General features: G+C 37.6%; 2 protein-coding genes and 3 pseudogenes across 2 annotated transcripts; all 5 read left to right on the top strand.

Moving 5' to 3' along the window:
* Positions 1–1,570: 1,570 nt before the first annotated feature.
* Positions 1,571–2,626, top strand: LOC130235723 (trace amine-associated receptor 13c-like). The gene has a single exon (XM_056466145.1). The coding sequence runs from the start codon at positions 1,571–1,573 to the stop codon at positions 2,624–2,626; it is 1,056 nt and encodes a 351-aa protein (XP_056322120.1).
* Positions 2,627–3,545: 919 nt separating this feature from the next.
* LOC130235943 (uncharacterized) lies at positions 3,546–6,549 on the top strand (annotated as a pseudogene).
* Positions 6,550–8,882: 2,333 nt separating this feature from the next.
* Positions 8,883–9,918, top strand: LOC130235745 (trace amine-associated receptor 13c-like; annotated as a pseudogene).
* A 2,210-nt stretch (positions 9,919–12,128) lies between these two features.
* Positions 12,129–13,172, top strand: LOC130236609 (trace amine-associated receptor 13c-like). The gene has a single exon (XM_056467347.1). It carries the CDS (start codon positions 12,174–12,176, stop codon positions 13,170–13,172), a length of 999 nt encoding a protein of 332 aa, XP_056323322.1. The 5' UTR covers positions 12,129–12,173.
* Positions 13,173–17,552: 4,380 nt separating this feature from the next.
* On the top strand, positions 17,553–18,586 carry LOC130236578 (trace amine-associated receptor 13c-like; annotated as a pseudogene).
* Positions 18,587–21,014: the final 2,428 nt, after the last annotated feature.

Genomic DNA, 21,014 nt, shown 5'->3' with positions numbered 1-21,014 from the left:
GAAAGTATAGTTGGAGATCATCAGCATAGCATAGTGATAGTTTATGTTATGTTTGCGGAGTATTGAGCTTGCAGGAAGCATATAAAGAGAAAATAAAAGAGGGCCAAGAATGGATCCTTGTGGAACACCACAATGAATGGGTTTAGGTGGTGAAGTAAAGGATCCTATATTTACAGAAAAAAAATCTCCTCTTTAGATATGAGGAGAACCACTGTAAGGCAAGGCCCTGAACCCCAACAACACGCTCAAGTCGTTTCAATTAAATGTTGTGATCTACAGTATCAAAAGCAGTGCTTGGGTCTAAAAGTATTAAAATCGCAGATGACCCAGAATCCATGGAGAGTAAAATGTCATTTGTGACTTTCAGTAGTGCAGACTCAGTGCTGTGTTTTGCTCTAAAACCAGATTGAACCGGGTCTAAAATATTAAAAATGTCCAGATATGGGGTCAATTGTGAAAGTACAATTTTCTTTTTTCTTTGAAAACATTATAAAAGAATGAAGAAAAGAAAGACACAATAGTGCGATCTGTCGGACGTAGCACAATGCTCATTCAGTAAAGGCACAGCTAAACAGATGTGTTTTCAGTCTTGATATGAATGTGCCTAATGTTGGAGCACATCTGATCATTTCTAGAAGCTGATTCCAGCAGTGAGGGGCGTAATAGCTGAAAGCCGATTCACCCTGCTTTGACTGAACTCTTGGAATTTCTAGTTTATTTGATCCTAAAGATCTGAGTGATCTGTTAGGTTTGTATACAGTGAGCATATCTGTAATGTATTGAGGTCCAGGCCATTTAGTGATCTATAGAAAAGTAATAATACTTTAAAATCTATTCTGAATTTACCTGGGAGCCAGTGTAAACCTTTTTGTGTGAGGCTGCCATTTTGTTCAGGTCTGGAATCGTATGATCTGTGAAGTGCAACTAGTCAACGTCAATCAAAAAGCATCATGGCAGAGCAATAAAGTAAACCAGTTGAACCCCTGTGCAACCCCTATTCCACTTAGGACTGGTCTTGGAGTACTTGCCATGTTACCCTAAGAAAGTGTGTATGATACCTGCAGCTTTTGATTAATCACATCTGCTATTTCAATTTAATTCATTTCCCAGCCCTGGAATTTACCACACTATACAATACACCAATTCCTGCTGGTATCAAAACTCAAACCTCTGATCTTTGGGTCACAAACCCATCTCCCTGACCTTTAGGCCACAACTGTCACCTGAAAGAAGTTGACCAACATCAATTTAGCACCAGAGCCACACAAATAAAAGCTTTTCAGCAGCTAATTGAAGCAGTGACCTCCACACCAGAGGTCAATTCAGTTCCACCTGTGCCCAGCTTTCATGTGGAAATACATAATAACAATACAAAATCTAAACCCATTTTTGAGCTCGACTTTACTTTTGACCAGCAGTAGAAAACGCTAACCTGAACTCAAGAAACATACTGAATTTAACAGTTAATGTTCAACAAACAGACTGGAGGAAAAAAAATAAAAACATTTTGATAGATTACATCAGAGTGGGCGGTAGATGGGTTTGTCAGTCTGATCCAGACACTGTATAAATGAAAGGACAGAAAGGAGAGCAGAACAAACTCCTAACAGGGCAAGACTCAGTCATGGCCTATGAGACAGAGGATCAGGAGACTCAATACTGCTTTCCTGACATCAACTCATCATGTGTCAAGGAACAACGCTTAAGACATGGATTTAATATCACATATTTTTTTGTGTCACTGTTGTCAGCATGGACTGTGTTTCTGAACCTGCTGGTGATCATCTCCATCTCTCACTTCAAGAAGCTTCACACTCCAACCAACATGATTATTCTCTCTCTGGCTGTAACTGATCTGCTTATTGGATTTGTCATGCCTGTAGAGGCCATCAGACTGACTGACAAGTGTTGGTACTTTGGAGACACTTTCTGTGGACTCTATTTATTATTCGTGTCATTACTTCTCTCAACATCTCTTGGTAATTTAGTTTTAATTGCTGTTGATCGTTATATGGCTGTGTGTCACCCTTTACTGTACCCACAGAAAATAACCGTCACTAACATGTTAATGAGTATCTGTCTGAACTGGGCTTGCATATCAGCTTATAACACTAGCCTTATAGTTAATAATGGACATTTTGGCACTTCACACGGAATAGATGTGTGTCATGGAGAGTGTTTATTCATGTTAAGTTTTAGTTGGACAGTCACTGATCTGTGCATTTCTTTAATTTTTCCTTGCACCATGATCATAATGTTATATTTGAGGATCTTCTATGTAGTTCATCAGCAAGTGAAGGATATAAACTCTCTGATGAAGGGTGGTAAATGTGTAAGTGAGGGTTCAGTGAAGAAGAAATCTGAGATTAAAGCTGCTCTGACTTTAGGAATTATGGTATCAGTTTATATGCTTTGCTATATCCCATACTATATTTGTTCTCTAACTGTAATCTCTTCCACAACTCTAAATGTTTTAATATGGACTTTGCATGCTAACTCAGGTCTGAATCCTCTGGTTTATGCTTTATTTTATCGCTGGTTTAAAAAAACGGCTAAACTCATTTTAACTCTGAAAATATTTTTGCCGGCATCTTCTCTGATCAATATTTTTTCACGTAATGAATGATAATCACTTGCAAAGCTGTCACAAATACAGGCAGATATACCAGTCTTAAATTTTCTATTAGTAATTTTCACCACTAATGTTATATTGCACACAGTAAAGTATAAACAGAAAAATATGTTTAAGTAGCTTATGATGTACTGCTGCAAATACAAAAAGATATGTGACTGACAGCAATATGTAGTCCACGTTAATATCGGTGTGAATAGCGTAAAGGAGGTTTATATGGTTCACCTTGTTTTGCACTTGTAATTTCAATGTCATATAATCATATTTCTAACGGTCACAAAATATGTGGGCTTGCAAGCAACAAACGTTGCTACCTGTTTATTTATGATGAAGTTGACACTTACTCTTTCTCTATCCCAAGAATGAACGATGAAGTGTTGAAATAAAACTCTACCACCAACTATAAGTTCATAATTCTCTGCATGGCAGCTCCAGACCTGCTTATCAGTGCTTTACGGTATATTAAATACAATTAGCTTGTTGAGTGAGTGATAGTGAGCATCATTTGTGCAGCACACCTGTCTCCAGCCCAACAGAAGATCTCCAGAAAAAAAAGGAGAGCTGACAACAGTGAAGAACGTGAGGTCCAGGCCTCAAACACTGTATCATGCTGTTCTGCTTATATTTATGCAGCAGCTGTCTATGAAGAGCTGCTTCTTGCTTTCATTATGTTCTTTGTATTTTTTCTTTGTTTATTTTTAAATTACATTTAGTTTCTGTTTATCATTCAGTGGTTCCAGTCTCCTTAACTGAAATTTGAACTGAAGATGTGTTTAACTGATAAAATGCACAAACACAGGGCATAAATGACAAAAGCATTACATAAACGGTTGGAATTAGATTTTGCTTGAAAGATGTTGATCATTTCTCAGTGACAACTGATATGTGGTCATGAATAAATCTGATATCAAACATGAGCATGACCATTATCCATGACCATGACCCACTTTATCTCAGCACAAGGTGGAAAACTGAGGAGACCCAGGGATGTCAATTTCCATGATCAATTATCATTTAAACTAACAATGAGTTGATTGAATAATTGTAAAGCATAATAATGTGAGATGTTTACTTAAGTTACAAATTGCTACTTGACATGGCATGATATGTAAATGACACTTAAAGTGCAAGCATCCTCACCCAAGGAATTTTTTTTTAAAGAAAAGTCAAGTGAGATTGTAAAGAGAAGCAACGAATAATTATTTTACAAATTCATGTAATCATTTTCCTACGGCTTAGCCCCCTCATCAGGGATCGCTACAGTGGAATGAACCGCCAGCTTATCCAGCATATGTTTTACATGGCAAATTCCCTTCCAGCTGCAACCCAGTACTGGGAAACATTCATACACACTCGTACACTGTGGCCAATTTAGTTTATTCAATTCACCTATAGCGCATGTCTTTGGACTGTGAGGGAAACTGGAGCAACCGGAGGAAACCCACGCCAATACAGGGGAAACATACACACAGACCACACACACATCCACACAGAAACGCCAACTGACCCAGCCGGGACTCAAACCAGCAATCTTGCTGTGAGGCGACATTGCTAACCACTGAGCCACCGTGTCGCTTTATACATCATTTAAAGATTAAATGTAAGGACTAAATTACAACAGCGCCTTCTCAGATTTACACACAATGGTGCATGTGTGCATCAGAGGACACAGATGAAGGGATATTGGTCCAACCTGCAGTTTCGCTTTTTCATGGCTACTGCTTCAGCTCTGTTCAAACTAGGGCCAACATGTTATTGTTTTTTCACGTACTGGCTTGAGATGTACAGATCAGCTCAAATGTCACCTGAATCTGCTTCTTCAAACAAACAATTTCTTTGTTTTAAACATGATTTGAACTGTGCGTGCTCAACAAATTGGTCATCGGAGGTAACCTTTTTTACCTTAAGTAGATCCACAAATGCATCTGGGTATCACCGGACAGCTTGATAGAGAAACATATTGACCACATCAGCATTAGCAAAAAGTTTAGTAGATCCCTTAAGAACGTTAGAGATAGAAGAGGAGCAGACATGGCTTCTGACAACAACCTAGTAGTAGGCAGCATGCAGCTGAAGTTAAAGATGAACTGGAAGGAAACAACACAGTGTAGAGAATTATGACGTCAGCAGTCTAAAGATCTCTAAAGGTCAGGGAAGAGTTTGGACTTCAGGTTTGAGGTGCAACATGAACTGCACAAGGAAGAGGGAGGAAGTAGTGTGCAGGTCACTGTCAAGAAGTGGTCGGAACGAAAAAAACACTAACAAAGAGTGGATCACCTGACCTTAAAAAAGCTAGAAGAGAGGCAACAAAAGAAGGTGGCAGTCAACAACAGCAAGACTAGAGCATCAAAAGTCAAGCCCTAAGAGTAATATGCAGAAATCCATAGAGCAGTAAAAAAAAGAGCATTAGGAAGGAAAAGAAAGACTATATAGATGGACTAACTGCTGAGGCAGAGTAGGCAGTGTATAAAGGTAACATGAAACCGTTAACACGACAAAAAACTGTAGGGTACAACAGGCCAGAACGGCCCGTCAGAGACAAGGAGGGAAGGGCCATCATAAGAGTAGAGCAGCAGATTATTAAATGGTCTGAACATTTCAAGGAGCTTTTGAATAGACCAGTACACCAAACCCTCCAGACATCAACACAACCAACAAAGATCTCCCTATCAACTGCGAAAAGCTGACCAGAGAGATGCAGAAGGCTATCACCCGAATGAAGAATGGAGAGGAAGCTGGACCAGGCAGCATACCAGCAGAAATCTGAAAGCAAATCTGGATGCAACAGTGGAGTTGCTCTTTCCCCTCTTCGAAACGATCTGGGAGGGGAAAGAGATACCGACCAACTGGAAGGAGGGTTACTTAATCAAGCTTAATAAAAAAGAGGACCTCAGTAACTGCAACAACTACAGAGACATCAAACACCTGTCAGTGACAAGCAACCGAACCGGACTTCAACCGAATCCTCCTAAAGCGGATGAAGGACATTGTCGATCAGCCATTTTGAGATGATCAAGCAGGTTTCCTGCAGAACGGATCAGGCACGGACCAGATTGCAACGCTGCACATCATAGTCAAGCAGTCATTGGAGTGAAACAGACCCTTGTACATCAACTTTGTCAACTATGAGATGACGTTTGACAGTGTTGACTGAGGGACTCTGTTGAAGCTCTTCTGGCACTATGGTATCCCAGCCAAGGTGGTCAGCCTGATCAAGAGCTCATACGAGAGAAAAACCTGCTGAGTGATCCATCAAGGGATGCTCACCAACAGCTTTCAAGTGAAGACAGGAATCTGACAGGGTTGCTTGTTATCCATATTCCGTTTCTGTAATACTATCAACTGGATCATGAAGACATCCACCATTGAACGCAGGCCCGGAATCCAGTGAACCCTGTGTAGCCAATTGAAAGACTTAGACTTTGCCAACAGTCTCGCACCCACAGCCACAACAGATGCAAGAGAAGACCATTGTGTTTGTAGCCACAGCATCACAGTTTGGACTTAACATTCACACAGAGAAGACCAAGATTCTTAAGATCAACTGGAGCTGCAACAATCCAATACTCCTGATTATAAGTGCCCTGGAGGGGATACAGTCTTTTACCTACCTGGGCAGCATCATCAACCAGCAGGGTGGAACAGATACAGACGTTAAGGCAAGAATCGCCAAAGCAAGAACCTCTTTCATCAAGCTCAAGAACATCTGGGCTTCGAGAGAACTTGCTTTGACCAACAAGACCTGTCTGTTCAACTCTATTGTGAAGTCAGTATTGTTGTACGGGGTCGAAACCTGGAAGATGTCCAAAACTACCACCCAAAGAATCCACACCTCTCTCAGAAAGATTGTCCACATTCGCTGGCCCAACACGATCAGTAACACGACCTATCGGGAAGGACCTGTCAACCCCCAGTAGAAGCAGAAATCTGGCAGTAAACTAAAAACTTAATATGAAATTAAAAATAATACAATTTAAAACATTTATTTTATGTTTACAATGCAAATCCAATTAGATCCACTTATTTGGGAAACAAAGCAAGTCTCTTATATAGTATATCTACTAAAAGACAGAAAATATTATATTACAAACTTTATTGTAATTTAATCATAAACATTTTTATATTGGTCAATAATATTACTGGAATTCATATAAAAAAATTCAATAAATATAAATTTACACATTTACACAAGTAAATAAATAGACTTAATGGTGGATGGGATTAAAATCTGCAGATTTCTACACGTGCAGATTCTGTGTGGGAATTTTTTGGAGACATTTAAATGTATTTTTTCTCAGCATCTCTTAGTAATGTTCATGCAGGCCATTGCATACAAAGACTAGTGAATGCTTTATGTTTTTCATTACATTTTTTTTAAGCCATCATGTTTATTTTTCCAATTATAGTCACACATTAAGCTGAACTCATTGTATTCGAGGCAGTATTGCATCACTTTAGCGTGTGTGTGTGTGTGTGTTCACAGTATTTCACACATTTAATGAACAGTTCAGTAGAGGATCATGTCTAATAATATCAATAACAGAGAATAAATCAAAACAATTATAATTGGTCCTCAGAGTTGTTACATCATTGATGTTTTCACTGATCAGTAAAAGTAAACAAAAGACAGACCAACTCATGCGACTGCCTGAAGAGAGGCCTACTGTACCAACACTGCCATTTCACAAGCACATAGTACAGCATTACATCAATACTGAAAAAAATAAGCATGCTCTGATGTGATTTGACTTGATTACTGTTTTGGAATGTTTTTACATTCATATGCTTCCAAACAATGTGCAAATCCCAGAAATTCTTCACAGCACAAGAATTTTTGTATTAAAATGTTACATTTATGAATATATATTATTTGTAATACAATTAAGTCCTTTAAATCAAGCAGTCAGATATTTGAGCTGTGCCTTTATTTTTACCTGCTCAAAGAAAAAACTAAATCAAACAAAACTCGAATACATTCATAGAAGACAACGTGCGCATTTATAGCAAATAAATAAATGTAAATTATATCCAGCTTGCTTTTTGAGCGCTGCTGAGCGAGTTTTTAAACACCTGTGATTGGTCATTGTGTTTCCGCACTCAATGAAAGGGCCTGCCATTGGTTCTAATGGTCAGCGCGGCTGTCGTCATAGTTTTAATCGAAATAATCACAGCTTTTACTATTTAAAAATGACTTTTCTAATCGCGATCGGGCAGGTCTACTCTTAGTTACATAAAATAGAGACAGAATCTGAAAAAAGTTTAACCTGGTCACCCCGGAAATACATTTTTTGCAAATCAATACTTACAAATAATTATTTATCATATATTTTTTAAACTTGACCCATAGTTGAGCATGAGAGTTTAACTCATTAATGGCGTAAATAACTTTGCATGCATGAAACAGCATTGAACCACCCTTTTAAGTGAGATTGCTTGAAAGATCTGTTTATAAATAAGTCTGAACCAGGCATCACACCAATTATATGCTTTAGAAGATTTGAAATGGCACAGATTTAGATTGGCTACTTAAACGATGTAAATGCATCTAGATTACAGCTTTTGGCCAATTTAACTAGATTAAGTAAGGGCGTACTCACACTATGTGCAGTTGCCTTGAACCGGGCCGAAGCAAGTCCCCCTCCCATCTCCCCCGGCGGCCCGCACTCCTGGCCATGAGCACATGTTCAGTTTAAGAAGCGCTCTCGCTCAGCACAGTGGAGATTTCTTTATATAGTTTTAGTGGTTCAGGATGCTGTGACACGCAGTCAAATATTTTGCCGAAGAGATCAGCCACTTTTGACGCTGATAAACAATCATAAAAGTCCTTGTGCTGCAAGAATTAGGAGGTTTGCTAAAGGTGCAGCTATCGTGCAGTGAGGGGTTTGTGTTTTTTATAATCTATGACAGTTTGCATTCATTGAACAGTAAGAATGATTATTAAATCCATATGAAGCAGTACCTTAAAAGTCACGTCTCATCTTCAGGCTCAAGCGCGCTCAAGTGAACCGCGCTGAAGTGAGCCTAAGTGAACCGTGCTCTGGCACACCTCTTCCAATTGGGCCAGGGTCAGCCAACTGAACCACGTCTAAGCCCATTTCAGAGCACTAACAATTCTCAAACGATCCGGGAAACGGGCCTGGGCATGGTTCGGATAGCATAGTGTGAGTGCGCCCTAAATGTGTCAGTCAATCTGCAGATATCATCTGGTTGGCAGGTGATAGTAGACTTTTACAATGAAAATGTGAAAGGAGAGCAGAACAAACTCCTAACAGAAGGAGACTCACTCATGGCCTATGAGACAGAGGATCACGGAGACTCAATACTACTTTCCTGACATCAACTCATCATGTGTTAAAGGGAGACGCTCCAGTAATGGATATATCATCACATACTTGTTTGTGTCATTGCTGTCAGCATGGACTGTGTTTCTGAACCTGCTGGTGATCATCTCCATCTCTCACTTCAAGAAGCTTCACACTCCAACCAACATGATTATTCTCTCTCTGGCTGTAACTGATCTTCTTGTTGGACTCGTCATGCCTATAGAGGCCATCAGACTGATTGAGACGTGTTGGTACTTTGGAGACACTTTCTGTGGACTCTATTTATTATTTGTGTCATTACTTCTTACAACATCTCTTAGTAATTTAATTTTAATTGCTGTTGATCGTTATGTGGCTGTGTGTCACCCTTTACAGTAACCACAGAAAATAACAATCACTAAAACTTTAATGACTATCTGTCTAAGCTGGGTTTGCTTATTAGCTTATAACACTACATTTGTAATTAATAGTGGATTTTCTGACACTTCACACAGAACAGATCTGTGTTACGGAGAGTGTTTAGTGATGATGAGTTTTAGTTGGATAGTCACTGATCTGTTCATTTGTTTTATTTTTCCTTGTGTGCTGATCATCACTTTATATCTGAGGATTTTCTATGTAGTTCATCAGCAAGTAAAGGTTAAAAACTCTCTGATGAAGGGTGGTAAATGTGTAACAGAGGGTTTGTTTAAGAGGAAATCTGAGAGTAAAGCTGCTCTGACTTTAGGAATTATTGTGTCAGTTTATTTGCTCTGCTGGATTCCTTACTATATCTGTTCTTTATCGGTAAACTCTCCCCCGGTTATAAATGTTTTAATATGGGCTGTTCATGCTAACTCAGGTCTGAATCCTCTGGTTTATGCTCTATTTTACCCCTGGTTTAAAAAGACAGTTAAACTCATTTTAACTCTGAAAATATTACAGCAGGCATCCTCTCTGATCAATATGTATATGCAACATTAATTTTTTTTGTATATATATATATATATATATATATATATATATATATATATATATATATATATACACACACATACACACACACAATATATATAGTTGAAGTCAGAATTATTAGCCTCCCTTTGATTTTTTTTAATATTTCCCAAATGATGTTTAACAGAGCAATGAAATTTTTACAGTATGTCTGATAATATTTTTTCTTTTGGAGAAAGTCTTATTTGTTTTATTTCGGCTAAAATAAAAGCAGTTTTTAATTTTTTAAAAACAATTTTAAGGTCAACATTATTAGCCCCTTTAAGCTATATATTTTTTAGATAGTCTACAGAACAAACCATCGTTATACAATAACTTGCCTAATTACCCTAACCTACCTAGTTAAGCCTTTAAATGTTAAGCTGTACAGAAATGTCTTGAAAAAATATCTAGTAAAATATTATTTACTGTCATCATGGCAAAGATAAAATAAATCTGTTATTAGAAATGAGTTATTAAAACTATTATGTTTAGAAATGTGTTGAAAAAAAATCTTCTCTTTGTTAAACAGAAATTGGGGAAAAAATAAACAGGGAGGCTAATAATTCAGCGGGGCTAATAATTCTGACTTCAACTGTGTATATGTGTGCTTAGTGGATAAGTGCATTGATGCATATCTCTAAGGTATTTACAGTGACCCAAGTTTGTTTGATGACTTGAGGTCCTTTGCCGATCTTCCCCTCTTCCTGTTCCCTGTGCATTCCTGTTTCCACTCTCTTATCAATTATCAAAAGGTTAAAAATCAAAAAAAAAAAAAAAAGATATGTGATTAATGTTACCTAAACCAGCCAACAGTTATGTAGCACCTATTTATCATGTGTTTAAATTGGGTATTTGGGGTTATGTGTCTGCTTCAGGATTAATATACCATACGGTAATATTTAGAATATTTTTGTCTGGAAATGTTTTGCTTGTTGGTATACAAAAACTGTATTAAACTCATTCATAATGACATTGACACTTGCTCTATACATGCAAAAAGTTAAAATGCTACCGCCAGCTAAATTTGTGAGTGAAATTCTCACCATGTCCATTCCAGGCCAGCTTATTAATGCTTTATGTCCCATGTAAAATTTTCATATTTTTTTGCAATGTTTGGGAGTAGCTAGCTTTTAAAGGTATTGAGGTCCTATGCCATTTAATGATTTATAGGCAAGTAATAATACTTTCAAATCTATTCTGAATGTAACTGGGAGCAAGTGTAAAGACCTGGGAACAGGTGTGATGTGCTCTGATTTCCTGGTTCTGGTCAGAATCCTGGTAGCAGCATTCTGGATGAGATGCAGCTGTCTGACTGTCTTTTCAAGGAATTCTGATTAGCTTCAGCTGTGTGTTTGTGTAATCAGGAGGAGATCTGAAAGTGGTGTGGCAGGTGTGTAGTTTGAGTGGAATAACCGGTCTTTTAGGTTTGCATTTCACAATCACAACATTAGAAAAAACTCTTCATGTTACAAAATGCAGCAAAGCCACTTCACCAACTCTTGTAATTTCAAGATAGGACTGCAATACTCAATCGTCATGCCTTAAAAACTAAACCTGATCTAGAAAACAGCTTCATGTGTGGCCTTGAATCAGCCAAAATGTTTTACCTGTGCAGTTTTGATTTTATCTGTTCTGTATATCAAACCTGAAACATCATCCACATGGAAAAATGAGTACAAAGTCTCCAAATGTTGTGATTATTTCATTTGTTTTTACAATGAAAAGGTTTTCTTATAGATGGTATTTTCTAACACTTTTTTAATATACACCAGTTACACACCACATATTTACCTTTTCAGCAATACTTTGTATGATAAAATGCTCATATTGTATGATAAAGTGAATACAAAGAAAAATAAATAATCACACATTTAACCATCCCTCATTATATAAAAATCTCCTTAGGTAAAACACTTCACAAAAACAAATTTGCTTGAAGGGACAACACAATATGCATACTTTACTGTACCAACAAAAAATAACCATTACTAAAACAATAATGATTATCTGTCGGAGCTGGCTTTGCTAATTAGCTAATAGCACTGCCTTTGTAATTATTAAATATGGCTGCAAGAACTAACTGCATCTCATACATTTTGTTCAAGAAAGATCAAGGGAAATAAAACTGATGCATTACATCAGACTGGGTAATAAATGGGTTGGTCAGCCTGATCCAGACAGTATAAATAGAAAGGGGACAGAAAGGAGAGCAGAACAAACTACTAACAGGAGGAGACTCACTCATGGCCTATGAGACGGAAGATCAGGAGACTCAATACTGCTTTCCTAACATCAACTCATCATGTGTCAAGGGGAAACGCTCCATTGATGAATATAATATTATATATTTGTTTGTGTCATTGCTGTCAGCATGGACTGTGTTTCTGAACCTGCTGGTGATCATCTCCATCTCTCACTTCAAGAAGCTTCACACTCCAACCAACATGATTATTCTCTCTCTGGCTGTAACTGATATGTTTGTTGGACTTGTCATGCCTGTAGAAGCCATCAGACTGATTGAGATGTGTTGGTACTTTAGAGACACTTTCTGTAAGCTCTATTTAATATTTATTGTATTACTTCTCTCAGCATCTCTTAGTAATTTAGTTTTAATTGCTGTTGATCGTTATGTGGCTGTGTGTTACCCTTTACTGTACCCACAGAAAATCACCATCACTAAAACATTAACGAGCATCTCTCTGAGCTGGGTTTGCTTCTCAGCGTATAGCACTGCCCTTGTAGTTAACAATGGCTATTTTGACACTTCACACAGAACATATGTGTGTTATGGACAGTGTTTATTCATGATGAGTTTTGGTTGGACAATCATTGATCTATTTGTGGGTTTTATTTTTCCTTGCACACTGATCATCACTTTATATTTGAGGATTTTCTATGTAGTTCATCAGCAAGTGAAGATTATAAACTGTCTGATGAAGGGTGGAATATGTGTAACAGAGGGTTTGTTTAAGAGGAAATCTGAGAGTAAAGCTGCTCTGACTTTAGGAATCATTGTGACTGTTTATCTGCTTTGCTGGATTCCTTTCTATATCTGTTCTCTAACTGTAAACTCTTCCACAGCTATGAATGTTTTAATATGGGCTGTTCATGCTAACTCAGGTCTGAATCCTCTGGTTTATGCTTTATTTTACCCCTGGTTTAAAAAGACAGCTAAACTCATTTTAACTCTGAAAATATTTCAGCCGGCATCCTCTCTGATCAATAGTTTTGCTCAACATTAATTAAAATTTATTATTAGCTATCACTAATAAAACATAAATGCATGTTTGATATTAGTTATTAATGTTGTAATACAAAATGAAGAGACGTGATCAATAGCTGATAGGAGGTACCTAATCTTTCTTTGGGTTTAATATCTATAAATGCCCTATTTTAACATTCTTAAAACTCTAACTACAATAAAAACTGTTTGCTGTTCAGTTTATAGTTATGCAGCACCTGTCCATGAAGGGTTACTACTTGCTTTCAATTTCTCCATCAGTCAAACTAGAAAGTAAGTTACTGGTTAAAAGCGGCTCACAAACAGCATATGCAGAATGTGAACACACTCAACTGCTTTGTTTAGATTTTAGTAACTATAACTTTGACTTTTTATTCAGTTTGTGGTCTCATTTTATTTGTAACACTGTAAACAATGACATCATCTTGCTATTTACTACCAAGATGCCCTTTATTTGTGTGTAAGTAACATAGTAGACAATGTAAACAACAGGTCTCCGGAAGAAACGGTGACATAAACAAGCGAACAGCCATCTGTAATTCAACACTATTGTGTCAGTGGACAAAATGTGTTAGATGGAATGTTGTTCTGAGGACTCTTACCGTTCCAAATAAACCGTGGAGTACAGCAATGAATGTGTGCGTCTTGTTATAAGGATGATATGCACCATTTCTAATAAGCGTCTTCTGTAAAATTTACACAAATTTAGCAAGTACATTCTTTATAAGCTTCCCAAATAACAAACAACTAGCTAGTGTTGAGGGTTGTAGCTTTAGACTGATGTATAGTTCGCCAAGATTACTCATGTTCTTTTTGACGTAATCTATTCGTAAACACTGACATGTTCAAAAACAGCGCCACAGTGCATCCACGTCCTGGTGCTGGTTAAGAATGATTTATTCATTCATTTCATTTAGTTTCTGATTATCATTGGATAAGTCCTGCCTCTTCAAAATGTACACATATGTTGTTGTACATATCCATATAGGGTACAGTAATGCTAATTAAATATGTATTAATATTATCAGAACAGAGGAAATACATTTATAATGTGAGCTACAATGTGTTTTACCAGATTGAAAATAGAAAGAAAAGAAAAACTCAAACAAGCTATGGTCAATACAAATACTGCCCAGAGAGGATGCTTGATCCAAGATGTTAATGATTCATTTGTATTTAATTTACTTAATATGTATTTGATTCAACCATTGTTTAAATAAGATATTTACTCTAAAAAAGGGAGTTCTCAACCTTTTTCACTTCGGGGCCCACTTCTTTATCCGATCAATTTTTTAAGGCCCACATGTCTGACATTTTCTCTAAAATGTTTGTATAAAATGCTCATTTAAACCTTTATTTATTAACAAATAAAAAACAAATAGATATATATTGTTGTGCCTTCTGTTATTTTTCTATTATCAGCATTTTATAAAAAATATATAATTTTATTTACTATTAACTATAATACTTTACTTACCATAACACTTACTATATATTAACAGGGAGATTGCAAAAGACCAGCTTCTGCTTTAAACTGGACTGGCCGATTGAGAATCCCTGATCTAAAAATCCAGAATAAAGGAAAGCTGATAAACTTTCACAATGATTCAGTCTCAGAGAATGAGGTTCAGCTTGAAGATCAGCTGAGCAATGACCCGGTGATTTATGGATGTGATTCACAATCACAACGTCAGAAAAATAATACCCTTCCTGTTAAAAAAATGTAGCAAACTTCAAGTTCTTATCATTTTAAGACCGCATGACTCCATCAGCAGGCCTTCAAAACAGCAGTACTAAACCTGATTCAGAACGCTGCTTTATTAAAACGTCCCCAACTGTTACTGTACGTTCACATCGAAAGCTATGAGAGCGTCAAAGTAGCCGGAAGTCATTAATTTTCTATGAGAGCCGGCAGCGATAAGCGGCGAAGAGCAGCGCGGCGCGTCTTCGCCAGTGTGGGCGTCGAGGAGAGTTGAAATCAAGTCAACTTTATGGTAATGAGCTATGACGCAGTTCGGCGGCAAGCAATCAGAATGAAGAAGTCCACCGCTTGAGAGGAGTTCAGAGAACACAGTCCTGTGAACTTTGGTTCCGACCACAGTTGTTCCTAAGGGTTTGATGATTGCGGTTGCCGGATTTTCAATTATTTACATTGCTTTCTTACAGGAACATGCATTAAATAAGTTACTGATGAGTTACTGATGTGCATTAATGTTGTATATATTTATCTTTAAAAACGCGGGAATTTTATGCGACAATACAAAACAGTATTGCTGCTTTAGAATATTTTAGACATATGGACACATATTGGATATTTAAGTGGAGCAAAGCCACATCACATGCAACTTGATCTTCCATTGTTAAATAAATTTGATAAGAAATGCGCAACATTTTCATGCTAGAAAGCGTGTTTTATGCAGGAATGTAACTGATATGCTGCAATGGCTCCTTTAAATACGAGATCAATGTCGCGAATTTTGACGCTCTCGCCGCCGGAGCTGAAGGCAGACATCGTTGTCGCCAGGGCGGCCAAAGCGACCTTGGACGCTCTCAACCGCTTTCAGTGTGAACGCACAGTTATGAATAGTCTATTTATGACAATACAGTTTTTTTTATCTGTTGATTTATTTAGAAATGATCATTTCTAACCAAATTGGTTAATATTTTCCACATATTTACAATTTATAACATCAATATTTTTAACTGACTTATCATTTTATATTACTTAATCCTACTAAATTTCATTTTCACACTTTAAATAAAATAACCACGATTACACCAATACCACTAGTATGAGCAATGAGCACCGCATCACTCAATGTTGTCTAAGTTGCCTGACTAGCCTCAGAAATGCTATTGATTTATTACACAGCAGCAAAAGCATAATGCATAAGCAGCTTCAGCATACATCATGCTGTGTGTGTGTCTGTGAGAGCTGTATGTAAGAGTGAAGCTCATTAATATTCACAACAGATCCAAATATAGTCAATATGAACCTTATAATTCTAGGGGAATTTTATGGGGTAATAAAAGAGCGTTTCTGGAGGATTTGGAATTTTTTTTTTTTTTTTTTTAAAGTCCACGCACACGACACTCTTTGCACCTACCGAGTCAATGCAGACCACAGACACCTGCATCGTCAAATGCAGAGTTTTTTTTTTTCTTCCATTCAGCATGCGGGTATGAACTTCCATTAAAACAATTCTTCCAGCAGTTCATAGTTGCATCCAATATCTCGTTTGTCACGGGGGGCATGCCCCAATGCCCGAATGAAAGTGAAAGTGCCACCACAGTTAAAGTCGACAAATTAATAATGAAACACCCGAAATTACATGAAACTCCGGAGGAAATGCGGATAGCGCGGTGACGCAATGACGTTAATCTAATTATGTGCTACAACATGTAAAAGGGAATCATGAAAGAAACATTCAAAAAGCAACTCATCTAAACACCTTAATCTTATTATTGTCTTAATTAAAGCAAATAATTTGATTACTGATGTCCATGTAAACGCAGTCACTGATGCTTTCATTGAGTAAACAAAGGCAGACCAACCCATGTGACTGCCTGGAGAGAGGCCTACTGTTCCAACACTGCCATTTCATCTGAGGTACAATTCAAACACACCAGGGTGACGTGAATATAATAATTTGAGAGAAAAAGCACGCACGCACACATTTCTTCCTTGTTTTTAGCAGCAGTATGGTAAACACTCTGGTGAGTACATTTGTTCACTACATCACCCATAATGCATTTAGCTTTAGACTACGGCAGCCATAATACTTCCGCACTTAAAGCAAAAGCTCTCATATGTAGTAGTTTAAATTCATTCCAATTTTGCAGTTAAGAGTGGAAACATGTTTGTCAAAGCGCTCTAAACATGACATCTGGGTTACAGCTTTTAACCTATTTAACAAGATCAACTAAATGTGTCAATCAGCCATTGCTGATATCTGTAGATATAATATGATCAGCAGATGCTAGTTCACCTTTATGATGTGACGTAGGCTACAGCTTTAATATTGTGTTCTAATGTATATTGCAGAACTTTAAGGAATTGTTCGTTAGTTACTATGACAGGTTGCTAAAATATGACAGACAGCAGACTTGTCTATTGCAAAAGCTAAACTGATGGTAATATTGTGATTCAGAATGTTTTTAGTATGTACCTGGAAAATATATAACCTAAGAAATAATTAAACACCCTGATGTGAGTATGCACACAAACAGAGAGATGCCCCATTTAGGTTTAAAACAGGTCAAATAAAATAAATCAAGATTGAGAGGATTGAAGGTCTGCTCAGGTTTTTTTATTTTTTTATTATTATTATTACATCAGAATGGGTGGTACATAATAGATGACACAGTATAAATGAAAGGAGAGCAGAACAAACTACAAACAGGAGGAGACTCACTCATGGCCTATGAGACAGAGGATCAGGAGACTCAATACTGCTTTCCTGACATCAACTCATCATGTGTCACTGGGAAACACTCAAGTCATGGATATATCACCACATATTTGTTTGCATCATTGCTGTCAGCATGGACTGTGTTTCTGAACTTGCTGGTGATCATCTCCATCTCTCATTTCAAGAAGCTTCACACTCCAACCAACATGATTATTCTCTCTCTGGCTGTAAATGATCTGTTTATTGGACTCGCCATGCCTATAGAGGCCATCAGAATGATTGAGACATGTTGGTACTTTGGAGACACTTTCTGTTCACTCTATTTATTATGCATTGCAGTGCTTCTCTCTGCATCTCTTAGTAATTTGGTTTTAATTGCTGTTGATCGTTATGTGGCTGTGTGTCACCCTTTACTGTACCCACAGAAATAACCATCACTAAAACACTCATGAGTGTCTGTCTGAGCTGGGTTTGCTTCTCAGCATATAACATTACGTTTGTTATTAATAATGGATATTTTGACACTTCACACAGAACAGATGTGTGTTATGGGCAAGGTTCAGTCATGATGTTTTTTAGTTGGATAGTCACTAATCTGATAATGTCTTTTATTTTTCCCTGTATCACGATCATCATTTTATATTTGAGGATTTTCTATGTAGTTCATCAGCAAGTGAAGGTTATAAACTCTCTGATGAAGGGTGGTAAATGTGTAACTGAAGGTTCATTGAAGAGGAAATCTGAGAGTAAAGCTGCTCTAACTTTAGGAATCATTGTGTCAGTTTATCTGCTTTGCTGGATTCCTTACTATATCTGTACAATAGCTGTAAACTCCTCCACAACTATAAATGTTCTGACATGGGTTGTGTATGCTAACTCAGGTATGAATCCTCTGGTTTATGCTTTATTTTACCCCTGGTTTAAAAAGACAGCTAAATATATTTTAACTCTGAAAATACTTCAGTCTGCATCCTCTCTTATAAATATCTTTACAGAAAATTAATTGTAATAATGTTTAAGTAATGTGCCAAGTACTAAAAAAAGTGGGAAGGTACAATTCGCCATTCTGGTATCATTCACAACTTCTGACAGTGGAAACAATTGCATACTGTACTGTACCAAATCATACTGCTCAGTGGAAATGAACTGTTAAAGTAGTGTGGGGTAGCTGAAGTGGAGCACTCTGAAATAAAAGCAACATACTGAATTTGGATGCTTTTACAGACATTTTACTTTGCCAGTCAGAAAGACACTTTGTGCAATAAAATATGAATTTATCATCACAGAGGGGATGAATTACTTGAATTCTTATATGCACAGATGTGCTTATAAGATCAGGGCCTATAGGCTGAAATGTGTATATATCAGGAGTCTGCAATGTTGTCATACAGCGGGGGAAGATCTCCATCTTCTGATTGGTCAGTTTGAATGTCTCAGATGTGGGTTTTGGTCACATGCTCAAAAGAAATGTATAAAAGAACATTCTAATTGTTCTCTTTTCTCTCGGACTCTTCCTCTGGCTTCCTTTGGGCCCTTTCTGTGGGCTCTGCCTTTTCTTACAGTGAAAAATGTATGTCACATTTCAGTTTATTCTCTCTACCATAACATTAACATGAGCAGGTTATGTCTAAGCTGTCAGGTTAGCTTGACTAGTGACAATGTGCTGTTAATTTGCAAAGGAAGAAGAGAATTAAAATCATGTTGTTATCTTATTCACCTTATTTATTTGTTTGTTTCCTCCTTTGTCCACCACAAACAGAATTTTTTGGAGGGTGGCACTGCATCTAAGCTCTGTGAGAGCAATTATATTAAGCATGTGGAGCTGCATGTCTGCAATGTTATACATAGATCACATATCACATTTGTGGCGTTAACCTCACATTGTGAAGCTGTCTTTGTGGCACCTAAATGCTTGGCAACAGACAGCCAATCAGAAACTGAGCCACAAGGCTGATGTCATGGCAGTTTATATAATTGACAAGATGCAGAGGGCTCATTTAGTACACATAATGCATTTTCCATTCCAATGTGCTACCTTTCCAATGTATTTCAATGTGAACACATGCTTGACAGACGTGCATGACTATTATGCTTTCGTTTTTAGAAGTGCCACACACACACACACACTTTGTTATAATTGTTAATTTGCTGGAAATTAGAACTGAATTTAGAAATAGTTTTGAAACAAATCTACAACAAACTAATTAATTATGTAGGCTAATCGATGTCTCTGCGTACAACACATTTCCTTATCCATGAAAGAGAGAAAGTGAAAGGCAGTATGGAGGAGGTTCATTCTGTCATTCTCGCGGTGCAGATGCTCTGTTTAGCTGTTTTCTCGCTAGTAAAGCATTCAGTTTTTCCACTAACAAAGTCTGCCATGTAAATAGCAAATGTGATGCAACTGACTCATAAAGGGAATGGGAGATGGTTTATGCTCAAAACACACCATAACTCATTAAGAGAATAAGCTTAACCCTGTTTAGACCATGCGCAGCAGAACGTAGTTTCCCCTCATTAAATAGGCAAAAGGGGATCTGGATACGGCCTTAATGCTTTTGCGCCCTGCCCTTCAGACCTTGCGGCTAGATCGTTAAAATAGAGCCTGCGTGTTTTTTCTTGCAAGCCCAAGAAATATGACCTAAAGACGTTGAGTGGCCTCAAAACATTCATTTATTTCATTCATTTTTTTTTCAACTTAGTCCCTTTTATTAATCCAGGGTCGCCACAGCGGAATGAACTGCCAACTTATCCAGCACGTTTTACGCAGCGGATGCCCTTCCAGCTGCAACCAATCTCTAGGAAACATCCACACACACTCATACACTACGGACAATTTAGCCTAACCCAATTCACCCTGTATTCTCGAATTGTTTTTGGACTGTGGGGGAACCGGAGGCACCCGGAGGAAACCCACGCAAATGCAGGAGGGAAAACATGCAAACGCCACCAGAAATGCCAAGCTGACCCAGCCCGGGCCTCGACCAGCAACCTTCTTGCGGTGAGGCAGACAGCACTACCTACTTGCGCAACGTGCATCGCTCCCGGCCTCAAACTGCAATGTTTAATTGAGACAGAAATGTCTACAAAGTAACCAACACATTCCCAGCAACATTATTTGTATCACTATTGTGTTTGTAAACTGGTTTATAGGCTCATTTATTACTCCATAAACCCCCTTAAAATCAGAAGCGCCCATATATGACCATATTTGGAAGGGGTTGTAAATATAATGAGCTCTACTCCAATGTGCAGCTCTGTGCTCTCGCTCTCTCTGCCACACACTTCATTTGACCAAAAAAATAAAGTAGTATGCCTTTTTAATCCTTACCTTTACATGGTGGAGGTTTATTTTTGCTTAGATTTAGTAAATGAGCTATCTAATATAAATCACCAGAGTATCCTGTTTTTTTTTGCGTGTTTGTATATTG

Source organism: Danio aesculapii, chromosome 10 (genome assembly GCF_903798145.1).
Source record: "Danio aesculapii chromosome 10, fDanAes4.1, whole genome shotgun sequence".
Classification (NCBI taxonomy): Eukaryota; Metazoa; Chordata; class Actinopteri; order Cypriniformes; family Danionidae; genus Danio; species Danio aesculapii.
The sequence above is the reverse complement of the archived record's forward strand: the minus strand, read 5'-3'. Positions and strand labels throughout refer to the sequence as shown.

Coding starts and splice junctions, on each gene's coding strand:
- LOC130235723 (XM_056466145.1), top strand. CDS start 1,571: ATGAAAGGACAGAAAGGAGAGCAGAACAAACTCCTAACAGGGCAAGAC.
- LOC130236609 (XM_056467347.1), top strand. CDS start 12,174: ATGGCCTATGAGACGGAAGATCAGGAGACTCAATACTGCTTTCCTAAC.